This window comes from Nestor notabilis, unplaced genomic scaffold (genome assembly GCF_000696875.1).
Source record: "Nestor notabilis isolate BGI_N333 unplaced genomic scaffold, ASM69687v1 scaffold27033, whole genome shotgun sequence".
NCBI classification, from domain to species: domain Eukaryota; kingdom Metazoa; phylum Chordata; class Aves; order Psittaciformes; family Psittacidae; genus Nestor; species Nestor notabilis.
Window position 1 is genome coordinate 17,275 of NW_009923739.1, and position 11,028 is coordinate 28,302.

At 37.9% G+C, this 11,028-nt stretch overlaps 1 protein-coding gene across 1 annotated transcript in view; it reads left to right on the top strand.

The window, feature by feature from the left end:
- The window catches only part of LOC104403993 (protein unc-79 homolog), a gene marked incomplete at its 5' end in the record, with an annotated part of 27,667 nt that extends 17,269 nt beyond the window's left edge, over positions 1–10,398 (top strand). Inside the window, 5 exon segments of the mRNA XM_010012310.1 lie at positions 1–464; positions 2,236–2,343; positions 5,956–6,072; positions 8,044–8,127; positions 10,292–10,398. The exon segment at positions 1–464 is cut by the window's left edge and continues 29 nt beyond it. Of these exon segments, the coding sequence (XP_010010612.1) occupies positions 1–464; positions 2,236–2,343; positions 5,956–6,072; positions 8,044–8,127; positions 10,292–10,398 (880 nt within the window).
- Positions 10,399–11,028: the final 630 nt, after the last annotated feature.

Sequence of the window (11,028 nt, forward strand, 5' to 3'; positions counted from 1 at the left end):
CATTTCTCCCAAAGATCAAAAGGACTCCTCAGGGTTAGTTAAGCCAGAAGAACTTCAGGACATGTCCTTTGGGAACCCATTAACACTGAAACAGAAAAGGGACCTGCTGCAGAAGTCATTTGCCCTTCCAGAAATGTCCCTTGATGATAACTCAGAGCTCAGCATAGAGGAAATTAAATCTAGTGGAACAGTTCCAAGCCCAAATGTAAAGACAGTCCTTATCAAAGTCCCTGAAGATTCTGAAAACCAAACAGAAAGTGCTAAACTTGATACCAACACAGAGTCTGACACTGAACAAAACATGGAGCAGAAACAAGAAGAGGAGACCGAGGAGTCAGAATTCAAGATTCAGATTGTTCCTCGCCAGAGGAAGCAGAGGAAGATTGCTGTGAGTGCTATTCAGAGAGAATACCTGGACATTTCTTTCAACATCCTTGACAAGCTGGGAGAGCAGAAGGAGGCAGGTGAGCTCGATCACTGACCCAATCAAAATGCATATTACTGTGTGAAGGTTTAAGTAACAGACCAGTGTAAGGGGAGATGTGTAAATGTGTGTATAGGGATAGATGTGTATATATAGCGTTTGATGTGATCTGAGCTAGATGAATGCTTTCAGATGTTTCTTTCAAGGAATGTGCTAACCATACAGGTTAGTATGTGCAAGGGCCCATTTGAAAAGGAGGTGGAGCTCAGTGAAAAAAATACTGGATCTGATATCCAGGTTAGGGAGTGAAACTCCACAGCCTCTTTATGCAGGGAGTCAGAAAGATTGTCATACTTCTGTGCCTTCTATCCCGGTAGTCTAGTCAATGCTACACTGATGCTCTTTTGTGTGTAGTGATTTTTGGCCTCTGTTTCTTCTGCAAGTGTAAGGCAGTGGCAGACTGAGTCACAAAGGGTAAAGCTGAGCAGACTGTAGACTTCAGAAATAAGAGCAATTGGAGTCAACCACAGTTTGAATTTAGGCTCAGACATACACAGGTACTTTGTTTTTATATACTAAGAAGTTTTGTAGCCTTCTTTGTATTGGGTATCCACAAAAGTTCAAGCATTGGGAATCTGCTTTGTTGCCAGTGAAAGAATTGCGTAATTAGACTGAAATGCTTTTTTAACCATTAGTAAGGGGTTGTTTTCATTCAGTATCTAAGACTGTCATCCTTGAAACTGCTTGGAAGGGCTGTCCCAGTTCTGAAACACCATGTGGAACCTAGGATTATAGCATATATGGTGGTCGTTTGGCTGAATACCTCTAGGTGTGTTATCCAAGGGGATCATAATACATTCACAATGACTCACAAAGTGCTAACTTACCTTACAGGTTGATATGGGCTATTCAGTTACCTAGGGAATTAAGTGATTTTGGTAGTTTAGTACATCTCATTATATTTTGGTTTGTTTAGCCTTATTCATTTGTTTACTTGAGAACATACGTGTTGTAATTCAATTTAGTAGGCTTAATATTGCCATCATAATGGGTTGATTATAATTTCAAAGTCTTACTCGAGCTTTTTCAGCTTGGTATACTTCCTTATGTTTTAGAAAGGTTTTTAGTATAACTGATCTCTAAATTAAATATCCACATGAGTGTTTCTTCAAGTGTATGATGGTGGGCTACAGTTTCCTGCCTGAGACTTCTTACAACACAGATACATATCCATTTTTATAGGGTATACTGAAACTGGCCATCAACATGTGAAAATTTCTTTACTTTGTTCTCCCATATTGACAGTACCAGTTGTTATTAAAGAAAAAAAAAGTTTTAATTGCTTATTTTTCTTCTTAAAGATAGAATCTTGAACTCTTTGAATCTTTAGGATCAACTGCTAGATTAACAGTCTTTTGAATGAAAACTGATAACATGTTGGAGATAAGGCATTTGAAAGATGCTAAGCTGTCACTTAACATAGCTTTACATCAGTGGTACCTCTTATTTTTTGTGGTTCTGATAACCACTCTTAAGTGGGATCAAAATCGAACTGTATGTGTGTTTATTAGGTCTGAGCTCTAAAGGGCATAGGCAGAAATCTCCTTTAAAAAGCGACTTGAAGCAGTAGATCTGTGTGCCTCTAGAAAAATTCTTACAACACACACACTGAACCCTTTTAAAACTGCTGGGAATGCCAGATGGTGAATGGATGACTGAAAACATATGAAAAAGGCATCCAGGGAGAAAATGGATAGAAAATATTTGTTGATTCTATATGCTGAGAGTTTAAGCACAATTTTCACATGCAGACCCTGCTGCCAAAGGACTTTCAACACTGGAAATGCCAAGAGAGTCATCATCTGCACCAACCCTTGAAGCAGGAGTCCCGGAGACAAGTAGTCACTCCTCCATATCAAGTAAGTTTATCTTTGGTTTGAGGATTAAATCTAGGTTGCTGTATTTGTGCGTCAGATGAATATTATGTATAGTAAATGCCTTCCCCTGAGTTTCATTGATTCTTGGAAGTACAGCTGTGTTGAATATCATATCTGTTAGATCTCTGTTGATCAGAAGGATTTTAGCAGTCGGTGGCTGCAAGATTTTCTGTTGTGACATGGCAAATTTGACAAATGTGGTTCTCGTGAATTAGAGTAGGTAGCAGCTAAAAGCAGTATTTCTCTAAGGTGAAATATTTATTTTCCAGTGAGAGAAAGCATTGTCAACTGTCAGTGCACCGAAGCAGAGGAAAGCTCCACAGGGCTTTTACTATGGTCTTTAGTACATTTCTTGCTGTACCTTAGGAAAAAAATCTCTTGCACTGTTTGTAAAATGCCTTGAAATGCCACTTCCTTGGCTGCTTGCTGAAATGTGGTAACTATTCATCTGAGACTCCCATACCCGATTCAGTGGAAAATGGAAAGTAGATACTGACACATGGCTTAACAGAGCAGATGTAGATAACACTGGAAGGTGGAGGCATCTTAGAACACTAACAAAATCCAGACTAGTGTGTCCATCTAAGTAATGTTAAGTAACACCTCCAAAAGCCGATGAATCAGGACTGTGTTAGAAAAGTGAGGGGAAATGATGACCTGCCTTTATTCCAGTGAGCTGCTATGTCAGCTTAACTGACTTGCTAAGCTGCAATTTCAATTGCTGTAGAAAAATTGAATTTTAATTTCTGAAATTCAGCATCTGATGATTTGATTGGAAGGAGTGTTTGGCCTAGTAAAGATATTATTTTAGATATGCTAGATGAGTACTCCAAATGAGAGGTTTCCTCTGCAATTTTACCACAAGCGTCTTGTGTCATGTTCATCGTGCAGTTAGAGTGCATTTGTTGGCCACCTAATGATACAGATGTCACTTACTAAAGCAGCTAAAAAGGTGCTAGTTAAGGCCTATCTGTGGTTTCACTGAGTTCTACATGTTCCTGTAAATTCCAATATATGAAATTTGGAATAGTGTCTATATGATATTGAGCCTGCATACCTTTGTAAACACGCCTTACCTCTTTGTAGATATTCCTTTCCTTTTTCTGTGTGCCTCAGCTTCCAACTGCAAAAAGGGACATGAATGATTCCATTGTGCATTTTGTCCGTTTAGACTGAAATATTTTTGACCTTCTGCTATGTGTCTTTACAGTGGTTTGCATAATAAGTTGTTATCAGGAATGTGAGCATAGGGCATTTCTGTAACACAAATAGATAATGTAGGTAACATTACTTGTACAGCCAGTGCCTGGCCACTGAAAGCATGCATCATTAACTGTGATAGGAAGATTTTGCCTTTGGACTTCTTTTATTGAGTAGAACATTCCACAGCAACGGAGGGATGATTGACCAGATCACAAGCTAACATATGAAAGGCTCACCAGCTACTATATGAAGGTTACTGATCTTCTCATGGTTGTTAGGTTTGTTGTAGAAACCCAGTCAAGGAAAACTTCCCTCCCTATGCCACTGAACAGTCATAGGCATGAAAAGTCACATGCTGGTCCACAGCAATCAGCCTGGCTCCAGCACTGTTCAAAGGCTGTCAGCTCTCTGGGTTTTTTGGGTTTTAGATTTTATTCTTCAGTTACCAATATTTGAAATCATGACTGTCCTTGTGAAATCAAGTAAATAACCCTGGAAATCCAAACATGCTCGGTAATAGCTCGATGATGTGAAATATGCATGAGGTTTTTTTAATTACGTTCTCAAAAGCTGTTAAGAAAATTCAAAGAGATAATTTTCTATATTTTGACAGTCATCTGCACTCCAAGCAGTCTTGTCAGTTCTAATGTTAATTGCTGCTCTTTCATCAAGAAATTCTATGCTTGATAAAGTGATAAAGAATCTATTTAAAATCCTTGCCCTGGGAACGATGGAAATTCTATTTTTCTCCTAATTTGCTGTGAAAGGCAGCTGCAATACAACTTTTGAAAGTGAAACATGGAATAGTCTCTTGGTCTGGTTCAGTTCCAGGAGTTCAGTTATACAAGGGCTGCTTTGCAGCAATGCTGGAGAAGTTTGTACTTGGACCAAAAATAGAGTTTAAATGCACTCTGATACATTGGAAGGCTATAATGAAGGCAAACTTGAAATACTTCACCTAATAAAATAATTTCAGTGTGCAGATTCCCATGTTTATTATTACTCAGGGCCTGTATTTGTTTTGTTAGGTGTTACTCTGCTTTCTCTGAATTTAAAACTCTCAGATAGAAACTGAATAGCACAAGTTTAGCAGAAGGCACTCAGCCCCCCAGAGCTTTCCGAAACTTACAGTTTATCCCTTGTCCATACTTCTTCATCACAGTCAATAATGTGAAATGTTAGATTTATTTTCAGAGCTTAACTGGATACTGTTTGAAATCTTAGAATGAAACCACCTGATAGTATGTTAATACTCTTCTTAAGGTGTTGAATGTAGTTGCAGATGAAAATAATCATTAAGTGAACACTTTGCTTGGTTGCTCTTATTTTAAGGCGCTGTTGAGGAAAGCACTTAAACATATATGTAAGGCAACATTTAAAAAGCTTTCCTGCATGGAGATGTGTGTCAGCAGTCTCACATGCCTTGTACAGGCAGAGTCTTAGAACTGTCTCTTCATACTGTAAACTATGATTTTTGGTTTCAGTGGTGGAAATACCTTGCTCAGATTCAACTGTTAAAGTGAATGTATTTTGCTCATTCAATTTGAATTTTTTTATGAATGGAGAAAAATGTAAGAAAGTCAGAATCTGTTTCTTCCTCCATTTAAGCACTTATAAAATACGGGACCAAAAAGCTTAAAAATTGAAATCCACAATTTTTTGTGTGTCTGTGAGCATTATTCAGTGAGACATATCTCTTAAAGCAAAGAGTAATATGCACTTAAAGTATTGTAAATAGTCAGATGAAGAAAAATTGAATGCTTGTTGCTTGATAGCTTTGTGTAAGAAGAATGGCAGTCAAGTTACAAAAGAGGCCCATCTTCAAAGGCATGCTGGCTTCACACTTAATAAGAATGTGCAGGTGCTGTGCCTGAGTGGTGGGTATTTAGGAGGCCTGTTCGTGTTGTCACCATGAAGGGTGCTGGTGGAACACAACCAGTGAATTTGTTTTCCTACAGTGAGCATGGACAGAGCAGTCCTCCATATTTTGCTGGGAGGAGACTGAGTTTTCTACCTCAGACATTGTATGTGAGTGAGATTCAAGTGCACATTTATCGTCTTTCAGCATGGGAATTTTGGGTAGTATCTTATGCTTCACAGATACCAGATGTTTTAAAGAGCTTTCGTGGTATTTAGAGACAAAAAGGCACTAACAGTTGATACAGAGGATAACATCATTAATCCAAGTCACTTACAACTGATATCATTGGGGCCAGAATTACACCCTGTGTAGTTGTATGAAAAGCACATATTTACTTGAGCAAGATCCTTAGAGCAAGCAGTCATTGTCCTTTCACTATTTATCTCATGCTGGTGTGTAAGATCACGAAATAAGAGTAGACTTAAATGTTGTCTGAGCCCCTGAAATCCTTTTGCATTTCTGACTTGCAGCTCAGTTCAGACAAATGAAAAGAGGCTCTTTGGGAGCTCTGACAATGAACCAGCTAATGAAGAGGCAGCTGGAACACCAGTCTAGTGCTCCCCACAATATCAGCACTTGGGATACTGGTGAGCTGCATTTATTGCTCTTTATTTCTATTTCCTAAACCAGTTATTTTCTGTATCAATCTATTAAAAAAGTGAGTATTTCTATTCTAACATTGCAGATAAGTAATCGATCTCAAGTCTAAAGTGAAACTTTATAGTGAGTACCAGATTGTCCCCTAGTATGAATTGGAATAATTAAACATATTTGGGAGGTAGCCCCTCTGGTTCAGTGGTGTCCCTACAGTTTTGCATATCACTTGGATTATTTCTTGGCCTCATTGAATGAAATGGAAGTATCACTGTTGATTTCATTAGGCATGGAATTTCACCGCTGGTGCATGGACCCATTTATCTGCATGTGTGTTTACAATGGTGTTGGTACACCAAGGACTTGTGCCTTCTACCAGCCAGTTTTGTTTCTCGTTAGAGAAGTTTCTGCCAGCTCACACCGAACACCTGAAGTTTCTGTTCACACACTGACCTGGTTTTTTTTCTCCCTTTAAGATGAATGCAAAGCAATGAAAACTGAATTAAGCATATCATTTCCTCATTACTGAAGTGTTTTATTTGGTTTTTTCTCTATAAAATATTTTCATTTATGACCAAATTTATTGCAGATGTGATTAAACAATGAATACGTTCTGGTTTATCATAAATGCTAGATATTTTATTGCCCATCTTAATGTTAGTGACATTATAGAATTGTGCTTCTTAGGAATTCATCAGCAGATCCAGATGCATCCAGGGAAAGAAATGCTTAAAAAGTTATATGAAACTTAGCATCCCGATTGAATCTCTCACCACCAATTCTGGACAGCTGTTAAAATTTTTGCTTAATTCAGTCTTCAGCATTGAGTTCCATCTGACTAAATCCTGTAGCTAAAGAATGGCTAAAGGCATGGTATATAGTTTAGGATTATCCTGTCTACTCCAGTCTGCTGAGTAGCGTGCTCAGCATGAGATGCTTAAATCATAAAGGTCAGAATTTGTCAATGATAACAGTGGTTTTTTTCGTCCTATTAGCAGGTAAGTTTGCTTAGTGAACCTTGTTTCTCAGGCATGGGTTAAGAGATGAAAAAGTTTCTGCTTTCATTCTGCAAGAAGTAGTTAGCTTGTGTTCAAGAGGAACAAGTCAGTACTCAAAACCACTTAGGAACTCTGTCTTGTTAATCTTGTTCCAAGTCTACTAGCTTTCTTCACATCTGTGACTTTTCCTTTCAGCATTTATTCCTGCTAAAGGCCCCCAAGCATGGAGATACAAAGTAAAATGTGCTTTTCTGGAGAGCTTTGCATCTCTCAGTCTCCTTTTCAACCACTAGCTTCAAAGTAAAAGTATTTGGACAGAAAAAAAGGGGTTTTTAAGACAAATGCTCAGTGTGACTATTTGTCATTTCAATGTCACACCAGAATTTTGAGACTCATTATACTCAGGTATAACGATTGGGAAATAGTCTTATCCCACATTATCCCACATAAATATGATGTGTGCTTGGTTCATGCATGTTTTTTGTTTTTTTTTCTTTAAACATTGGTAGGTAGCATGTGTCTCATTTATGTCAAACCACTCTCTTCCCAAGCTTGCTAACTGTAAAATAAAATCATTTTGTGTCTAGCTTATGTCAGCACAAAATATGCCTGACTTCTAGTCTGCTGGTATTTATAAACGACATCTTTTTCTTTTTGTGACTTATATTTCGTATCTTGTTGAATCTTTACAGCTAGAATTTCCTTTCTTGTTTAATGACACTTTCCTAAAATGCCATCTTTGGTATAGGCTATCTGTGTCCTTTTTCCTTTGTGGACTTCATCTTTCTTTCCCTTTCCCTTCTTTCCCCCCCCCCTTTTCTTATGCTTAAAAAATTAACTATTTTTTTTTTTTTAATAGCTGTTTTATTTGTCTTTCTCTTGTTTTAACTGTGGTGAGACTTGTGGTGCTCATGACAGTTGCTGGATTCATAGTTCTGGAGACTGAAGTTCTGTATTTATTCACAGAGCAGATACAGCATGGAAAGCGGCTGTGCAATGTACCTGTTTGCCTAAACCCTGACTTGGAGGGACCACCACTAAGAATCAGAGGTTAGTTCAGTGTCCATTTGACCTGATCTCTCTGTTAAGACTGCCAGGAAGGTTTTTTGGGTAGTACCAAATGGTGCTAACCATTGGCACCATTTATGTTTCATGCAGCTGTATTAAAACCTTCAACTGTCCTGCAGAATGTAGGTTATTGAAAAATTATTAGACAAGACATTTAATTTAAGACAAGGGCAACTGATAAGAGGTGCTGTCTTTCTGCTACTACTTGTTTTGGCTGTCAACTGTAAATAAAAGATTCTATATATCTCATTTCTTAACGAACTCTTCTCTCTCATGGCCAAAATACATCCAGACTTTCTTACAGTCTTGTAGTGGGCCAGTGACCTATCTTCTTTGCCTAAATCTTGTTTTTTTTCCTGCTAATCAATGCAGGAGAGAGGACATGTTTATTTTGAGTAGTGAAGTCTTATTCCAACATTGCAACCTGCATTATGACAGTTTTTAGCATTTGTGTGCTGTGGTGGGTCTTGCATCTAGACCGTGACAGTGAAACTTTCGAAGTTGTCATAGAGGGATGCTTATTCATTTGTGTGTGGAGGGGAAATGGCTAGAAATATGTGAAAATCTGCTCCTGTTTCTTGCATTCTGGATGTTGTCCTACATTACTGAAGAGTATTCTGGACCTCCTGGAGTGTCTGCTTATATCCAACAAAATCTCAAGGGACAATTGTGAAGTACTGAACTCTGCATGTAAAAGAAATATTTCCTTCCATACTTAGTAAAGTGATTGTTTAAAACCTGCCTCATTCTTGTGAAACAAGGCCCTCCGCATCACTCCACATGTTTTGAGTTCAGAAATTGTGGAGCATATTAGTTTCTTTTGCCTGAGATCTGATACTATATTTGATTTTCCTGCAGTAATTGGTATGATCTCATCAGAAATTCCATCTGAACCTTGCTTAGGTGGAGAAGCTTCTTCCTGTTTCCATAGCTAAGTATTGTCAGAACAGGCTAATGTTAACACAGAATCTGTAAATAGAAACAACCAGCAAGAAAGTTGATAATGGATTACTGAAGTTGAATTGGCACCAAAAGGGCTTTGATACTCTCCTAAAAATAAAAGGAGCTTTTCATAGGTGTATCTTTGGAATGAGATACCCTTGGGGACAGCTTATTTACATGATGACTGTGTCTGCCACCTGAGCTCCCTGGATTCAGTATTGGAGCTAAACTGTATGGGAACAGGAGTAATGCTGCCTCTATCATGTCGGCTACATGTGGCAACAAAAGGAGAAAAACTTTAAGAACTGAATCTCTCTTTCTGTCTTAATTGAGAATGAAATTGCTAACAATATTTAAATGATCATCACAAGGCATCGCAGATGAATGACATAGCTCATACATCGCAGTAGCTTTGATCCAAGTTTCTGATGGCTCATGAGTGAGTCCGATTATTCTTCTTGAGGTTTTCTTAGCGACCAGACTAGCTAGAGTGTTGCCTCTGCTGGTTCATTTTTTCTTGTTGTTGTTTTGTTTTGGGTTTTTTTGCTGTTGTTGTTTTTGGTCTGCTTAATGAAAATAAAGGGATCAAGGGAGGAAAATCACCATACTAAAGAGATGTTAGACTGTCAGACTACCCTATATTGCTATAATTCTGGAAAGCAGCACTCAGGGAAGCCAAGAGTTTGAGTCTTCCATGATACATAACTTTGCGTCTTAAAACAAGCATCTGTCAGAAATTAGGTGCACAAATATGCCAGAGGCAAAGGGAACCCCATATGTTGACATGATCACAGTGGGCATGCCACCAATTGAAAAACTCGGGTTTGGAGAATAAAGATGCTTGTGAAGACATTCAATGGAACACATTTCTAATCATCAGCCCTCCAATTTTCTCAATGTTTCTCAACTCCATTATGTCTCCTAGCTGTCCTTTCCTGATTTCTCTCCTGTGCCTCTGATAAGGGTGGTACGAACTGATGATTGATGTTTGTTTTTTTTTAATTGATAGTTCTAGGTAGTTGGAATAATCTGGCAGAAGCAAAGAATGTGCTATATATCTTTTTGTAGACGTGCTTGATTTCTTATTCCTATGCACAGTAAAACCATTATGGCTCTTTTTTTAGAAGTCTGCTCTTCAAGCAGTTTGGATTTCTGTTTTGTGATTTTCTTTCTCTTTTTAATTTTTTCCTCTAATTGCCTTAAGGTGCCACAAAGTCTAGCTTGCTGTCAGCACCCAGTATAGTCAGTATGTTTGTACCTGCACCAGAAGAATTTGCTGATGACCAACCCATTATGATGACTGACAAGTAAGTTCTTTTTCTGTTCCTTTCAAAGAACTAGTTGAACTTCAAATACGTTAATTAAAGTATAGATATACCTTATGGAAATAAAGTCATTTATCTCTATGCTAAGTTTTTAAATTACTTTTTTTATGCCAAGGTAAACATTTTCTAAACACTGCCCACAAGATTTGCTTGTAATTCAGCAAGACCCATGTGAATTTGCGCAGGCAAAATGACGATTTGAGCTATTAGTTGTGCACAGAAGACATGGGAAGCACTTTCTATTGTATTTTAAATCAAGGGTTCCTTGTGATCCATCAGAAACTGCTCTCACCTTTGTAAAACAAAACAAAACCTTTTTACAAATTCTTTTGGATTTCTGTTGAAGTAGATAACCATTGATGTGTTAGCATGATTGCTAACACATTTTTATGTTCATAAAAATGAACATAGCATTTTTAATGCTGATACTTGCTTATACCAAACTTTTGCAAATCTTAATTGGTTGGTTAAAATGCCTCTAATGGAAGTGTTAGTAAGTGTACTCATTTAGTAGAGGAGTAAAGCAGTCAGCAGGGAGCCATGCAGTGATTTGGTAAAAAATTGTGAAAAGAAACCAGAAGTTCTTGTTTGTGGTTCTGCACTCAGTGTAGTAGAC